Here is a 16823-nt window from a genome sequence, read left to right as displayed (position 1 = left end):
AATAAGAAAAACCCAGAGATTTTCCTTTCAAACACCAACATGTTTTATTAACGTACAGAGGAATAAGAGGGAGGATGTAAAATGTCAGGTCTTCTCTAGAAAATCACTCTTTCAAATACGAATTGACAGACTTGGTCTCTCGGACAGGCTGGTGATGGGTTTGTGTTCGCAGGCACTAGGCCAAGAAGCCAGCTGAACCCTACATTTCATAATAAGGCTCCTTTGCCTCTCTGTTTGCTGCAGTGGATTCAGCCTGCCCTGCCAACATGGTCCCACATCTATAGTGGGTAGCTATCGTGGCTTTGCTTTTGGCTGATCCCCTCTGGCCCACTTTCTTCATGCTGAAACCCGTGGGTGGTTAAAGCACGCTTTCATATAGGGCTTGGGGCACGTGGGGAAGAGGGCTGTGCCTGATGGGTGCTGGTGAGTGTTTCACCCTGCTGCATAGGAGCAAGCACAGGCCTGGGGACTTTCTGGTTGGAGAAGCAAGAGGGAGACATAAAAAAAAGCAGGAAAGCAGTTTACCCAGGGCAGGGGGAGAGGGTAAAGGGGTGAGTAAACCAGGAGCGGACTAATGCACCTGGGCTGAATTTCAGCCCTGGTGTCACGGAGAACAGCTTTTTGAAAAGGTCTTGAAACCCAGCTGGTTGCTTCTTCCAAGACCCAAGGGATGCTGTGGACCAGTTGCATGTTGGCTGGGCTGGGCTGGGCAAAGCACTGTTTCTGGACTTCCTCTGCCTGGGGAAGCAAGGGAAGGATGTGCCTGCCCAGGACTGTAGAGCTCTCGCCTGTGAAGGGCAATAGGAGCTGGCAGCAGGGAGCTCTCTTCGCATTTGCATTCCCATGAACAGCTAAAACCAGGTTGCACGGGCACACCTTGTCTGACAGTCATTACTTCCCCTTGAGCAGAAACTCGCTGGCCCTGGCCTTGGTTGTAGCCTAAGGGAGAGCTTCTAGGAATGGGAAAGGGCTGTCTGGATGCCAGTGCAATAAAGAGCTTTAAAAGGGTACTGAGTCCTGCTGGTATCTCGGCTCTTTTCTCCTCTCTCTCCTCTCTCACGCTTGGTCAAACTTTATGATGTTGGTTTTACTAGAGGATGTCTGGGAGGAAAACACAAGGGGAAAGTTATACCAAAGGAGGATGAAGTCACTGTTAAACAGGCATGCAGCAAGCGGTGGCAATGTCGGGAGCTGGGGGTGAATGCGTGTCAGTCTTTTTGTTGTAGTATTAATAATGTGCAGATCTGAGACTGGTTTTGAACCGTTTAAGGCTGAAATGTTGATCTGAGTATAACTGCTAATGCAGGAGTGATTAAATCTGCTCTTGGAGCATAAAAAGAGATGTTAGCCACTTGGGGCCCAGGAGGTTAAATAAGGTAAAAGGATTCCCCTGTGTGCTTGTAATTGCTATCTGCCTTGTGAAAACCAGCAGGTCCTGGCTGTTCTGCCTGTCCTTAGGAGAGGATCGTGGCTCTTCAGTGTTTGGGACGCTGCTCCTTATGGCATTACCAAGATCACCACTGGGAAATTGTCAAGATACTTCAGTCTTCACTGAAATTAGCAAGTAAAAGACAGAACAACCTTTGCTCAGCTGCTGGCAGGCACTAAACTGCCTGTGTGCCTTGCTCTTGTAACATGGTAAGTCTCACTTTTACCAGTTGGGACTGACTTTATTTTGCAGCAAGGAGGATGGCAACAGCCAGGGACAGGTCTATAGCTCTAAACTCCTAAGCTGCTTTTTTTTGCTTTTTCAGTTTTTTGGTGCTTGTGGCTCCTCTGCCAGGAGGATGTGCAGAGCTTGATGCTCTTTCCTGTTTTGAGGCACTGAGGCATTTCAGCTGGCTCCTCTGTCCCCGAAGTATTTCAGTCCTCTAGAGAACAGTATCTCCCTCCCCCACGTCCTGGTGCAGTGAGCTGATGTCCACGTTCCTCCTGGGTCTCGAACTATCTAATTTCTAAAGAAAGCTGCTTCTCCTGACTGCCTAAGGGATCCTGTGTTCCGACAACTCCAGTTCATTTGGCATTATTTCTTTTTAATTAAGGGCAGTCCTGTGACTGGTGTCTCGGGGTCAGGTTGGAACAAAGCACCTGAAAACTGGCACCTGGGCTAGCAGAGGGCAATGTACGTGCCAGGAGGGCAGAGTTGGGCAGGACAGGGGGAGTTGCATTCCTTGCACGTGTGCGTGCTCATCCTCAGCTTGTCACCAGTGCTGGTTTGGGGCTGAAGCTGCCCTGCTCAGCACATCTGTTGGCCTTGAATTACCTACTGTGACCCCGACTTACCAGCTTTACCTGACAGATCTCCAGATCTGACCAACAGCATCCTTTGTCAGCCTTCTCCAGGCTGTCCAGGCTATAACGCCACTGACCCAAATCAGACCCCAGCAGGCAGGTCCCCTGCTTACACGGTGTTTCTCATCTATGTGACTCTCACAGTGGGGTCCCCACAAGCCAGGGCTACGCTCCAGGCCTGTGCAATGCATTGAGGACCCCAAGAGAGAAAGATGTTGGCTCAACCTGTGATCAAAGCGCCAGCCGTTTCAGGTGAGGGAGGGAAACTGTAACCACGGGGTCAGAGCATCCCCGTTAGCTGCTAGCATCCTAAATACTGCCTGTTACAGGACTTTATTACCTGACAAGTGATCTGACACCTCCATGCCCCCCAGCATTGTGTGGCCCAACAAGCAGACCCTTGTTTGAAGTGCCAAGAGGTTTGTAATTAACAGAAAACCCCTGGTGATGCACGTGACAGCAGATGGAAAGGTCAGCACATCCCATCTGTCTCTTCCCACCCTCCCAGCCACCAGCGCTGCACAGCTGCCCTGGCACCTCCCGAGCACGCTAGACCCAGAGCTCGGGTCTACGTGTGGATTTTAGGGAGTACGATCAGAGATGCAATGGCAGAGGTGTTAACCCGAAGCAAATCACTCCGTAGCGGCTGCTTGCAAGGCGGCAGGGCAGGCCTGGGGCCAGCCTTGTCCTGGCAGGAGGCTGCCGGGGAGCTGGGCTACCTGGAGCTGAATTTGCCACAATTTGCGGTAGGGCAGGGTGTGAGTGAGACATTGCATTAGGCTTGGTGTGCCACTGGCTTACCCACTGCTACGTCCTTGGAGTGGTATGAGGTGTTGAAGTCACAGAATCCATTTGCCTGTAAATGTGGACAAATACAGAAATACATAGAATTCAGATTTTTTTGTATAAGCACAATCATTAAAAAATATCCTTCTGCTAAGATGTCTGCAGGGAATGCTTCAGTCTTTATCAATTTTCTCTGTTGACTTCATCTGTCCACCAACAAAATGCAGCCAGCTGTAGGGCAAAGCACAGCAGCAGCGCTGTGGAATTGATACAGACAACTCTACAGTAGGTAGGTAAGTTTATGGAAAACATGGTAGTCTAGATATTGCTCGCTTTCTGTTTTTGTCGAAACCCTTTTGTCTTTCAGAAATGTAATTTGTTTGTAAAATATTTGCATTTCAGTGAAAGCTAAGCTAAAAAACCACCGACACCTGGCAAGTGTTTTGCTTTATTTGCAGGTCTTTTCTCTTCCTTTTTCCTCTCTCTGTTTTTTTTTTTTTTTTTCCCTCATGACAAGATGAGAAAGGGAAAGAAGAAAGGGAGAGAGGTAAAAGAGAGAAGGAAAAAAAACCCCAGGAAAAATCATCAAAAGCTTGGTGACTAAAACTTTCTCATACAGGTTTTCTTAAAGTTTTGGCAAGAGATGCAAGCATGACTTTTTGGAAAAACATGCTGGAAAAGCACTCGGGGATTCATTACTTTAAATAGTAAATTTGTGGAAGCTCTTTGCCATATTTCAGTTAGCTGTAGCGGCTCATTCGGTTGAGATTGGACTTTCCCCATTGCCTTTTCCACCTTAGTCTGACCATGAGGATGAGCATCTCTGTCCCCCTTAGAAATGGCATGAACCTTGGTGTCATGGTGCTGTGGCCAAGGCACATTGGGGTCCAGCCCCACTGCCCTGTTGGAGCTCAGCCTTGTTGGCAGGCGGAACATGAGCTACAGTCATTAAAATGCAGGGCACCCCTGTTTTCCCTTCAGAGCCGTGGTCTTCCAGGCGATCCCCCTCCCAGGAGCCAGTGGCTTAAGGAGGCGGTGGACTTTGCAGCTGCTGAAGACCACGGATCAAGGCTGGATGCTCTTCTGGAAGGGCAGATCTGGATCCTCTCCCCTGCATCCTATATCCAGCAGAATTAGCTGCTTCCAGTTTACGCAGGGAGCTGGAAAGGTGGAGGCTGGTTCCTTGGTCCCAGCCTCACCCAAATTTGAGCCATTTCTGCCTTCCCTTTCCTGGGCTTACAGACTTCCCCTTGAGCCAGCAACGGCGCCCTGAGCTCGCCTGGAGGGGGGAGCAGGAGCTGATGGTTTGGCTGGATGCTGCCACTAGCTTCTAGCAGGGATAGCCGATCCCCTAAGCCACAGCCCTGCGGTCCCACACAACCGTTTTCTTGTGCCATACACAGGTGGGGTGAACATCATTCCTGGGTGGGGAGCCTGGGCTGGATTTCCCAGGAAAAGGTGAAGAGAAGGGGGGGCTTTTGGGGCTCCCCCAGTCAGGTTGGTCACACAATGAAGCCAAGTACTGCCCACCTCTCCCTACCATGAACAGGAGGAGATATCACACCATTGATGGTCTACCAGACATGGATGGTGCCTGGATCTTATCCTGGCTCTGCCCAAAGACAAACTGTCCCAGCAGCAGAGGGAGATGATAAGGGATGTTATCAAAGCCTTTCTTTGGCTTTTTCAGCTGGAAATTTTCACTCATGGTCTTCTCCCTCTCCTCCTCATCCCACATCCATCTCAAAGTGACCACATCTCAACCTTCCTTCCCTTTCCACACACATCTCCCCACCCCATGTTTCCACCCAAGACAAATGGCCATAAGTCACTTGGTTTTCCTGCAAGGAAGTGAAATATCCTATAAGGATCTGAATCCCCTTCCCCCTCCTCCAGAGACGACTCAGACCAGAGGATGGATCGGTGTGGTTCAGCGCTAGTCTCAGGGGTCCATGAAATGCTGCAGCTCCTTCCAGGTGGGTTACGACACGAAGGCAAAAACGATTCAGGCCCAGCCAGGAGATGGCCATGTGAGAGCAACGGAGTGGCATGGTGCCTTCTCCTCTCGGCCCCACGGGTGGCATGGCTTTAGGAAGAGCTGTACTTATTACTCAAGCGGGAGCTGCTCTGGTCCAGCCCAAGCTCCTGCCCGTTGGCTTTCCACTTCCCAACAGAGCCCTTCTCATCTGTCGGTGTGATGCTCAGAGCAGGTCGCTGGCACCAGCAGCACAGGCAGGACTGTGAGGAGACAAGAAGGTGGAGGAAGAGGTTACAAGCATGGGCTACAGGGTAGAAGAGGGGGAAATATTCCCTTACTGATGTCAGCAAGTCAACCTGCGCAGTGCCAGGCTGGGGATCGCAGCCTGCACTTCTGAGCCTTGCTGTCCTGCAGATCTGGTGGGAGCAGGCTGGTATGGATTGGAAATGAAGATACCAAAACCTTGGGTACCTTTTGCAGTTGTGTTTTCTTGTCCTCAGGGGACAGAAAACGCAGGTAATGCTTAGCTGGGCTCAACTCTTCTTTTTGCTACAGCAGCTGGGAGATGACTCCTTCCCCACCCCATCCCATCCTATCCCATTCCCTTCCTTTCTCAGGGCTCCACTGCTCCTGAAAATTATATCTGAATAACTTGGCCTCAAAGTTTAAAGCAGCCCCAGTCCCTGATCTGATGGTTTGTGGGGATGCTTCTGATCCAGAACAGGGACTTTTTTGGCTTGTCCTAGGTCCTGCACTGGCAAAAGCCTCCCCATAGCAGGGCAGAGACATCTAGTGAACTGGGAGCTGGGAGGAGAGGCACCTGGCCGAGGGAAAATTTGGGAGGAGAAATAAGATCAAATTATATATGAGCAAATCAAATGTATATGAGCAAATAGGGGAACGCTGTGCGCTGCTGGCGGCCCCAGCATGTCCCTGGTGGGGAATTTGTCCGGGAGCCAGGAGCTGCGAGGTCCAGACCTGTCTCTGCCACTGCTTGCTGGATGTCTTTGCCAAACCCTCTCCACCTTTCCCCTCATCTCGTAAGCTCAGAAGTCCACTGCAATGGGGGCAACTGGTCCGTGGGGCTTGTGTCCCTGCGACTGGTGTCTGGGGATGGTCACCATAGCCAGGAGCTCTGGAGGGGTTCACCCTACCTGGAAGCAGTTCTTGAATTTCCGACTGACGAAGTAAAGAGCCACAGGGTTGATGCAGGAGTTGAGGGAGGCCATGTTGATCCCGAAGTAATCCATCACTAGGAGGAAACTGAGGCGGGAGGGGAGAAAAGAGGGTGGACATATTGGAAGCCCACTGAGTGGACATCTGAGAGAGGGTTTCCAAACTGTCTGCAAACTGCCTGGCCCAGGAACCTGCTCCCACGGAGAGCCACTCGGTGACTGATAACATAGACGTGAGCCCAAGGCAGTCCCCTCTGCAGGAGCCCACCACTTTCTCCAGTGCGAGGAGCATTTCCTGAGGAAGCCAGAAGTGTGAGATCTGATCTCCCCTGGTGACTTTAATGTTCTCAAACTGAAGCACAGTAGCAGCGCCTGGCCTGAACTGGATTTTAGCATGATGGGTAAAAAGGAGAGGCAAAGATGGGCACCTACCACATGGCAGAAAGCGTGCAAAGCCTTCAGAAGTGCTGCAGTCCCTTTAGCCCTGCAGGGAATGTTTCTTTGACCAGGAGCACTCTTTAACCCAAAGCTTTATAGAGACATTTCAAAATTTAATGTTTTTCCTTTCTTACGGTCCCCCACACCCTTTCTATGTGCCTACCAGGAGAGCAATGTCACCTAGAAAAGGAGCTGTTGCAACAAGGTGTTCAGAAGGCAGCTCTGGCAGCCTGCATTGAGCCCAGCGGAGCCTCAGCCGGTGCCCGCCGGGGGTCCCAGCTCAGTGCCCTTCTGCTGCTGCCCCTACCTGAGCAGTTCACATCTGTTGGGGTCCGTCTGGTCATAGATGGTCTTTTTGAGGATGCGGCTGAGGTGGAGCGGCAGCCAGCAGAGTGCAAAGATCACCACGAGGCAGAACACGGTCTTGGCCACCTCCCGGCGCTACGAAGAGAAGGTGGGCAGGAGAGAAGGGATGGTGTGGCTGAGCATGGGGGAGCAGGTGGAGCAAAGTACCATCTCCCCAGGCTGAGCAAGAGCCCTTCTATTTCTGTAATCTGATAACAGCAGGGTGCCCCTTTTGAGTCCAAAGCACAACCTGCAGGTCCCAAATTCTGCATCATGAGGAGGACTCTGAGATACAGGCTGCAGAAAGGGGTAGGGTATCAGCAGCACAACATGGACCAGACTCTTTTAATGCCTCTTCCCAACATTGCTCCTGGTGACTTTGCTGGGGTGACATTCCCTGGGACATGGGGCCCCCCTCCATCCACCCTTCACACTGTATTATTGTGACAGCCAGCTGGTCTGCCTCAGGGGATCATTCTGCAAAGTGTGGGAGGGGACCGTAAACCATTCTTTGCCCTGCACCCCTTATCTGTGATACAGCACATGCAGCCTTTGGCGTGATCTGGGCTGGTGCAGCACTGCCAGAGATAAATGACCATGAGAAATCAAGAACCGAGCTGATCCATGGCCATAACGCTGGTGGTTTGGGTTGTCCCTGAGACTGGAGGTTGTAGAGCTGAAGGCCCATCTCCCTGGTTTAATCCATGCATCTGCATCAGTGTGCCAATAGCTGTTGACCACTGAGAGGCTATGTCAGCTCGTACGTGTCCTTTACAGGGACAGGTAGGTCTTCTCCCCTTGGACAGCACTCCCTCCCATTCGGGGAATACCAGGGTGCCTGCCTTCCTTGTTTCTTACCCGTTTCATGTGGTCATTCAGAGCAATTCTCATGCCATTTCTCTTGCTCAACATCTCGCATGACATGAGGCTGTAGAAGATGCCAGTGCATACCAAGGGGAGGCAGAAATAGAAGCCAAAAAGCCACCAGTCCTTCACATCCCGGTAGAACTGCATGCAAAAGAAAGAGCAACTGGGAACTGGAGAATGGGGTGGGGGAGTAACTGGGGCATGAACTGACCCGGTCCCTGACACCGACGCTGGCCTGTATCAGACACTTCTGATGTGTGAAAGTGTAACAGCTCCTGCACTAAGTGCACATGGGATTACCCTCCCCCAAGGCTGGTGCACGTGTTTGACCTAAAGAAGTAAAGACTGGTTTATGTCTGGCTGCCAGTCCAGTCTGGCGCTCTTGTGCAAGAAACAGTTCCGAGGAGCTGATTTGGTAGACGCAGTGGGATAAGTTCTGCTGCTCTGTAAGTGTCTTCATTCCCTTGCTCACCCTTAGCTGACCCTGTGATCGAGGTTACCCATGCAGACTGGTTATGGAGATGCTTTTTGGCCTGCTGTGACAGCGTGGCAGGTTCCGAAGCTTCCAAAGATGTGTCATGATTTTCTGATGTGGATGGTGAAGACATGACACACCTTGAGGAGCAGCTGCCTGATTTCTGGCCCCATATTCAAGGCAAGTCTGCCCCGTGTCACTGCAGCATTGGGTATTCTGTGCTTTCTCTGAAAGTGCTCTCCTGGTGTTCACCCTGATGGCTAGAAGAAGCCATCTACAGAAGCATCTAACACTCTGATCAAGGAGGGAGGATGCCCTGGTTGCCCGTGCCTCCCTCTCCCATGCACTGCAGCTGGGGTGGGATGGAGTACCTACCATCATGAAGCTGGATTTCTGTTCGGAGGCAAGCATGCACACCCACAGGTGTCGTTCCCAGTAGCTGAGCTCCACCATGTCAAAGGCTATAGCTTCAGGGACTGCGAGCACAATGGCCACTGCCCAGATCAGCATCACCTCCACTGCCTTCCACATGGGGATTCCTATCCCCTGGATCCGACTCCAGGATGCCACTGCTCGGTACCTGCCAACGTGATTGGAGTGAGAGAAGCAACCATCAGGAAGGGGCCAAGAAGGTGCAGGTTAGAGTTTTCCCCAAAGGCCCTTTCCCTTACACCTTACTCCTCCACCCCTGAACTTTCCCTTTCAGTGGAATGGGAAAGATCAGCAACAGGGGCTCCATGGATGGGTGTGATGGTAGCTATCCTTGGCCAATGTCTACTTGCCATTGGGGAGCTGCCACCCTCCCACAGCACCCCAGCACATCAGCATCCTCCCCTCAACTTTTTCCATCAGGATTTAAACTCTGTCACCAGAGTCAGTTACCGTTGGATTTCAACTCTACATGCCAGCACCCTGCCCCCATCTCTGAATCCGGCCTGGGACCCAGCCACCCTGCAGTCTGCCTTCTGGTTACAGTGGAGGGACATGCTATAGTCAGAGGTGGCTCAGGCTGGGCTGTGCCGCTGTAGAAGCTCTTTCTTACCTGTCGATGCTGAGAGCACAAAGGCTGAGGACGGTGATGCCCACTGAGGCTTTCTGGATGAAGGGGACCAGCTTGCACACCTGCACACCAAAGGGCCAGTCCTTTGCCAAGAGCTGGGGAAGAACCACAGGGTTAACAGGCTGCTTCAGGAAAGCATGTCCGGCTTCCCGTAATGGCAGGTGGTTACCCACAAGGTGTGAGAAGCCCACAGAGAGCAGCTGAAAGCACTCTGAGGTTACCTCTGCTGGGATTATGCAGTGTGCGCTATCCAGTATTTTGTGATCCACTGGGAACCTTTCATTTCCCCAAGGGCTCGTTGTGAGGTGAGTTGACACATAGACAGAAGGATGGTGGAGACACCAGGTCCTGACTTCAGACCCTGGGTGGGTTTGAATGTTTGAATCCTAAACACCACGATGGGCTTTGGGTTGCTTTTAGAGGGAAAAGGGGTGTCATTCTCTGTAACAGCCAAAATCCAGCAAGGACAGCTTCTTTCAGATGGCTTTCAAAGTCTTAAGCCCTTACCATACTCTGACATTCTACCATACTCAGGTTCCTTATAGAACACATACACCGTGGCCCCAAGCTCAGCTGGAGCAAGCAGAAGATGTTGGTGAGGACAAGATGCCTTGAAGGCAGGAGAAGTCCAGGCCCCTCACTCATGAGGATGAGTGAGCCTGCGTTCACAACCCTTATAGCCCCATGGCACCTGGAGCCCATCCTAAGGTTCCTCCTACTCACAACCATCCCCCTGGGCAAGCTCTTTAGTTTGGTCTCGGCAGCCAGACAAATCAATCCAGAAGCTCTCCTGGAAAGCAGGGTCTCAGGTGAAGGTAACCGACCGACCCTACCCTTTCCTTTGCTCTGCACACCCAGGGAGTCAACCCGTCTCATGTGTTGCTGAGACGCACTGTGCGGGAACTGGGCTGCCCTTAGGGGCAAGTTGCTCGTAGTCAGTTTGGGCTTCTCAAACAAGGGAAAATTTCTCCTCCTGAAGGTGGCTGGAAAGGAGAGGTGAAGAAGGGAGTGGGGTTGCTTAGGTGGCCTGGTGAAATCCTGAACATCAGTCAGGAAATGTCAGTTTAGACATGACCAGAACAGGGAGTCCCAACCCTGGATTTGACCCAGTTTTCCTGTTACAAGGCATGCAACACCAATGCAAGATGTTGTCCTTAGCCTGGACAAGATATCTTGACTTTGCTTTCTGTCAGCTGCAAGCTGTGCTAGTTGTAGCTCCAAGAGATGAGCAAGTGTGTCTCCAAGCCACAGCCTGTGCTAACAGGAGGTGTCCTGTAGGCTTTTGTTCTAAGCCATGGACTCTGCACAGCCCAGTGCACAGCCCAGTGCAACCCCAGTTCCCAGCTGACCAGGACGCAGAGCTGGGTATTGAGCCTGTCACTGGTTTATCTGCCAGCTTCCCTCAGCGGAGACATTCCTACAGCCTCCACCTGGTCCCACATGCCTTTTTTTTTATGATACATAGGGCCTTCCAACAACAGAGACTTGTGAAATGCATCAGAACTGGGCAAACAGATCCTGAAAGGAAGGGCTGTTGGACGCGTGTCCTCACGGTCCCGTCGTACAAGCCTTTTTCCTTTGGGAACCCAGGCTAAAACCAACCCAACCGCCCTGATATTGTGGGTGATGTAAACATGACAGATGGACCCTGCAGTCCAGATCCGCCAAAGTGGAGAAGTATTTGCAACCCGTGGAGGCAGGTCTGCCAGATATTTTGCTGTTGCCTGTTACAGTGTGCATTCTTGTTAAATGCACGTTGCACGACCCAGATTCTTTCCCTGGCTAGATGGTGCATCTCCCATCAAGTGTGGCAAAGGCAGGATTAAAATGCAAATCTTCCCTGCCTTGGGTTTGACTGGGGACAAATACTGGGGGGGCTTTGCTGTTCAAAATTTTTAGGGGCTCAGCTATGGCCATGCTTGTTGGGCGACCTCCACAGCCTCTGCCTGTGCAGTGGGTGCAGGGGGAAAGTGACCCCCGGCAGAGCTGCCGGTGTTGCAGCCACCTTCCCCAGACTGTCTCATGCCTTGGGCAGAACAAATCGTGCCTTATTCAAAGCAAAGGGGGCCCGGTGGGTGAAAGCAGAGGGTCTGTACCCCACGGGTGAAGGGGGCAGCCCTCCCCTGGGTCAGTGCTGCTCACCCCAAGCTACTCTGTTTTCTGGCACGGGTAAAACCCTCTACATGGAGCCATATTCTTGTAACAGCGGGGATCATCAGGCTCATGGAGAACCTGTTTGTTTTGAGCTAAAAAACCTTTATAGTTTTCAGTCACTTTTCACTTGAAGGGTATCTATTCACAGTGATCTGAGACCGTCCCGCCAGCCACATCTGGTTGTTCGCACTGTCAAATTACATGCACCTTCTTCCTGATTTGAATTTCTCTGCCTTCTCCCCCTGCCATCCAGCCTGCTTGGTCCAGGACCCCTCTGGCACTCAATGTCCACTTCGCAGGCTAAAGCTTCCCTTTAACAAACAAATCTGACTGAGCTCCAAGCCCTTCACCCTCCAGCATCCCTTCATAGAAACCTCTGGCTCCAGCCCACCAAAACGTGTCTCCAGCAGTTGGCCAGAAAGAGCCACAACAGCCCAAACACATCTCATGGATGTGGTAACACACCTTCTGCTCTTAACTGGGGTCTCAGGTCTACTGCCTGCATCTGCTCAGCCCCCTCTGCCCCGGTGCACCGCGCAGAGCTCAGGTCACCCTGATACTGTTGTGCCTCTTCTCTCTAGTTAGGGGTCAGTGCCTCCTGAAAGAAGCCCCTGTTCTGTATTACAGCCCTCTTCCTTGTTCCTGGGTGAGTCTTCATGTTTAGCTGGAATAAAAAAGATATTTGCTTGAGGCTGATTAACTGAGCTGAAATAAACACCAGGTTGTGATGTCAGAAGACTGCAAGCGATTCTTTTCATGTGATTTTAGATCAGATTTAAAAGATCTGGAAGGTTGTGTGTTTGCATGTGTGTGTGCGCATAACACAGCTGTAGCTGAGAACACCTCTGCTTTCCCAGGAATGTACTCTGAGCTTTTTGTTTGTTTTTCTCGTCCTTTGGAGAGCAGAAACACCCTCCCTTGCAGAAATGGAGCCTGTAATAAAGAGCAGAGGATTGATATTCCCCAGGGCACCGAGGCAAGTGGGAGCAGACACCATCCCCACAACCACCAGACTGCTGCAGCGCTGGTGCGCATGGAGCCTACCTTATATACGTTGATGGGCAAAGCAATGAGGATGTAGAGGAGGTCTCCGAGTGCCAAGCTAGCAATGAGGACATTCGGCCCATTCCTCATGCACTTGTTCTTGTAAATGATCCTCAGGAGCGTGGAGTTCCCGATGATCCCTACTATGAAGATGGTGCAGGACACAATGGTGTTGATGTACTTGAAGATGTGTCTGATATCCGCAGGCTTCACGCACACGGGCAGCAGGGGCGGCTCAGAGCTGGTGCTCCTGGGGAGGGTCTCCGAGTGGTTTGACAGCTTGGTGTCCTGGAACAGGCTTGGCTGGACCAGGCTGTACGCCTGCTCCTGGCTGAGCAGCTCAAAGGAGTTGGTGCTCTCCTGAAAAGCCCTTGGGGTCTGGCTCTGTGCCCCAGAGAAGAGGCAAGTCAGGAAAATGGCCAGAGTGGTGGGAGCTGGGACTCTTGTCATTGAGGACTGAAAGGCAAAGTTGGTGCCAGAAGTCCTCACCGTGCTTGAGGGACGTCCTTGCTCGGGTCTTGGTGGGAACTGCAGGTGGAGAAAGGGACAAGGGCAAGAACTCGGTTAGCAGAGGAAGGAGGAACAAGGCAAGACTGAAAGAAAGGAATTCCTGGAGAAAGTCTGTCATCACAGTGTCCAGAAATAATGCCACATTAGATCCCATCTGGTCGGAGCTGCTGACCCCTGTGGGTGGGGGTCTTTGCTGCTGAAATTGAACAAGCCTGTTCGATAAACAAACTAGAAGGAAACAGTCTCTTATGCCCCTTACACAGTATTTCAGCAGATGAGGGCACCTGCCTTTTCTCAAACACGTGTGTTGAATCAGCCGTTACACTTTCTGACCTTGGTATTGCTGCTCACATGGCAAATCTGACTTTTCTTTTATGCCCACCCCACACTTCTCATCTAGTTCCTGACTGTTTGAACCAGTGGTTTTGGGGCACCTGCCCTGCTGACGCCTGCACAGCGGGGCAGTCCTGCAAATCCTGTCTGGGTGTCCACAGGACAAGCAGACCTTTTCTTCCAGTCTGTGCCATGGGAAAGCCGGAGCTGCACTGACATCCCACCCTTCAGCAGATCCTATGGGCTGCCAGATGCCATCTTTCAATGCAAAGTTTTTCCCAGTGCAGTTTTGCTGGGAACCATGATGGGAAAATGTCACAAGATTTTTTTCCAGAAATGCTGTATTGATACCTGATATCTTATTTCGATTTATGTGCAAGCAGTAGAGTCCCTCCTTCCCCATCCTTATCGTCGTTAATTGAACCACTTCCTTTGCAGATCCACTGTGCCCATTCAACCCAATACTTGGGGATATAAATCTCCCTGTGCAGTTTGCAGTTTTGACTGCTGAGCACGACAAAAGGTCTCTCAGGCTCACCAGGGCTGGAGCACCACTAATAAATATCACCCGAGCGGGGTGCGCTGTGCGAGTCTCAGGCGATGCTTCCAGCCAGGGCTCGCTAAGCTGCTGCTCCACAGCCACAGCAGAGAGCTGAGGGTGGCTGTAGGGCTCTGGCATGATGTGAATTTGTGGAAGGGGCTTCCAGGTGATCCAGATATGGCCCCCAGTGGGAAGTGAGCCTAGAGAGTGAGTGGGAGATGTCAGCACCCTGCCAGTCTGTGCCCCAGCACTGTCTGTGCCACAGGCAGGGACAGCTCGGGGTTCTCCTAGTTCGAAGTGGCTGAAGAACTTGTTTCTCAAACTCTGACACTTTACAGCTCTGAAGGGAGGAAAAACTGCTGTGCCTAGAGCAGGAACAGGAGCCTTTTTGGGCTTCCCTGGGGTGTGTTCTGCTCCAGAGAAGCGGTTAGGCAGGGATCAGGGTGCCTACCTGGGACTGGAGATGGGACTCCAGCCTTTGCTCTGACTGCACCAGGCAGAGTTGGGGTCTGAGCCCAAAGCAGCCATACCCCAGGGATCTGCTCCCCAGGCCCATTCAGCCAAGGCATTGCCAGGTTGTAGCACGGTTCCCCTGCCCAGGACTTGGGGAGACCCCAGGACCAGCAATGCATGTATGGTGGAAACACGCCATCCCCACTCTGGGAAGGCATGGCCAAGCTGACCACGAGTCCTGCCAGGCACAGCCACGGCTTCTCTGGATACAGCTGTGCGCTCCTCAGCGCCAGGCTTTGTGGAAGTGCCTGGGCACCCAGCTATGTTGGGAAGGTGGGGAGAAGAAAGAAAGGGAGAAAAAGGATAAATAACCTGAAGGAGCACAAACCTGACTCATTGGAGACCTGAGCACAAATTCCTGCTCTGACTTGGTGCAGGGACTTCAGCCTGCACCCCTGCTAAGGTCCTCAGCAATCTGTCCTGCCCCAACCTACACCGGGGGCAGCTGTCTCATGGGTCGGTGCCCTGACCAAAGCCCTCCTCTCCTTCCCACTATGCCCACAGCATTGCAGCTCATAGGAGAGGGCAGACCCAGCTCGGAATTCCTGCCCGGGATCCTTGAGAGTCTGAGCAGCTCACAGGGAGCAGCTTCGGATGGCACAGCAAGCCTCTACCGCCCAGGGCTGTCTGGGGGCTTGGAGAAACGTGGTGGCTCTTGAGTGAGCAGCTGACAGAGAGGTGACCATCCCTGGGAAGCTGTGTCCTGTGCCCTCCACAGCAGTGGGCTGCTCTTATCTGCTCTCTCCGGAGCAGGACTACAGAGCCTGGGGTGGCTGTTCTGCCACTGGGTATTTGGCAGAAGAGCTCATGTGAGTATCACAGGACACAGCTCACTGGATCCTGCCCGTCCCCTCCACAGCACAGCTGCAAAGCACTGGAAAAAAAAAGCACTTCTTCCCCGTCTTGCCTTAAAATCCAGAAATTTAGTAGAAGAGAAGCATTGTTTTCTTCTGTTCAACAGCCTGTTTACTTCCCACCCTCCGTGATGCCTGTCACATCTCAGAGTTCTTGAAAGCATAACCCTTTCTCAATTGCAGGGGAAACTGAGGCACAGGAGCATGAGGAAGCTTGTTCAGTGCCCAAGAGGTGTGAAGCCAAAGCCAGCATTGCTTGACCTCAAATCCTCTGAGCTTTGCTCATGTTGCTGATTTGGGGAAGCGACTTGGTGCCTGAAGGGGCTATCCCCATCCCACCTGCCCGGCTGGGGCTCTTCTGCTAGCAAATAGCTCAGGCGTGTGGAAGTGGAAATGCCCCTTATGCTGTGCTTCGTCCAAATCACAACTGAAACCACTGCAGTCATGACATGCGCATCAGAGAATAATTCCTGGAGAGGGGATGAGCCTGAAAACCATTGCTATAACCCAGCACAGCCTGCTCCCATCTGAAAGGTGCCATGCACGGGCCAGGGGGCTTGGGACTCCTCTTGCCTGGGAGCCCAGGAGAGCCCACCGCATCCCAGGCAGCATCCTCATCTCAAGGCAGACGCACCTCCGCTTGCACTCTCCTGCCAGACTAACCTCGCCAAATGCAAACCAGACCTTTTCTGCAGAAAAACATCTCTTGCAGCAAAAATGCCATAGGTGGGGGAAAGGAGAAAGGCAGATGACAACACCACATCCCCAGCTGCTTCCCTGCCGTGAACCCAACCCGGTCTGTAAGCAGAAGGATCTTTTCCCCCTGCCCCCGAGGTGTGCTGGATTTCTTCTCATGCACCCTCTCCTTTCCCACCTGTTGGCCCTGGCACAGGCACCACCACGGTCCCTTCAACGCCTCCCCCAGAGTGGGGGCCCTTGGGGGCAACCTGGAAAACATGCAAAGACTTACCCTGAAGCAAGAAATCATTTTGTCTGCAGGCTAGTGCATGGAACAGCAAAGCTTTTCATCGGAGTTAAGTTACCTTCCTCATGGCCACAGACTCTGGATGCTCCTGGGATCAGTTTCTTCCCCTCTCACGGCTCCTTCCCAGTGCACGGGCAGCTGGGCATGTCCTGCAGGCCCTGGAGAACTGCAGTGCTGTAGATCCTGGAGTTGGTCGTGTGTGTGGGCTCGTGCTCAGGGGAATGTTTCTCCCCTCTCGTGACTTGCTGAGGTCTCTCTGAATGGAGTGGTTGGTTATATAGAAAATGACTGGGCTCCCCCCGAGCGCAGCCCCTGCAACCAATAGGCAAAGCGCGGGACAGGGATGTAGGAGGAGGGCGAAGCAGGAGAAACGCAGGACAGCGCTGCGAAGGAGGTGAAAATAATAAACAAATAAAGCTTGAGGCGGAGGGAGGGAGGTGGGGGAGGGCTGCTGACCACAGAGCAGCGTGCCT

At 52.3% G+C, this 16823-nt stretch overlaps 1 protein-coding gene across 2 annotated transcripts; it reads right to left on the bottom strand.

Moving 5' to 3' along the window:
• Positions 1-19: 19 nt before the first annotated feature.
• On the bottom strand, positions 20-16708 carry LOC119157343 (endothelin receptor type B-like). Of its 2 annotated transcripts, XR_005107500.1 has the most exons (9): positions 16409-16708; positions 12615-13142; positions 9399-9511; positions 8732-8936; positions 7873-8022; positions 6977-7110; positions 6211-6319; positions 3094-5316; positions 20-1101 (listed from the first exon to the last, which is right to left on the bottom strand). XR_005107500.1 is itself a non-coding variant. In XM_037408193.1 (8 exons), the coding sequence occupies exons 1-8, from the start codon at positions 16415-16417 to the stop codon at positions 5167-5169; spliced, it is 1398 nt and encodes a 465-aa protein (XP_037264090.1). In that variant the 5' UTR covers positions 16418-16708; the 3' UTR covers positions 20-5166. The 2 variants fall into 2 exon arrangements, 1 of the variants encoding a protein (XP_037264090.1); XM_037408193.1 differs by having other exon boundaries at positions 20-5316.
• Between the last annotated feature and the right edge of the window lie 115 nt (positions 16709-16823).

Source organism: Falco rusticolus, chromosome 14 (genome assembly GCF_015220075.1).
Source record: "Falco rusticolus isolate bFalRus1 chromosome 14, bFalRus1.pri, whole genome shotgun sequence".
Taxonomy (NCBI): Eukaryota; Metazoa; Chordata; class Aves; order Falconiformes; family Falconidae; genus Falco; species Falco rusticolus.
Note: the sequence above shows the minus strand (reverse complement) of the source record. Positions and strands in the feature narration are given on the sequence as shown.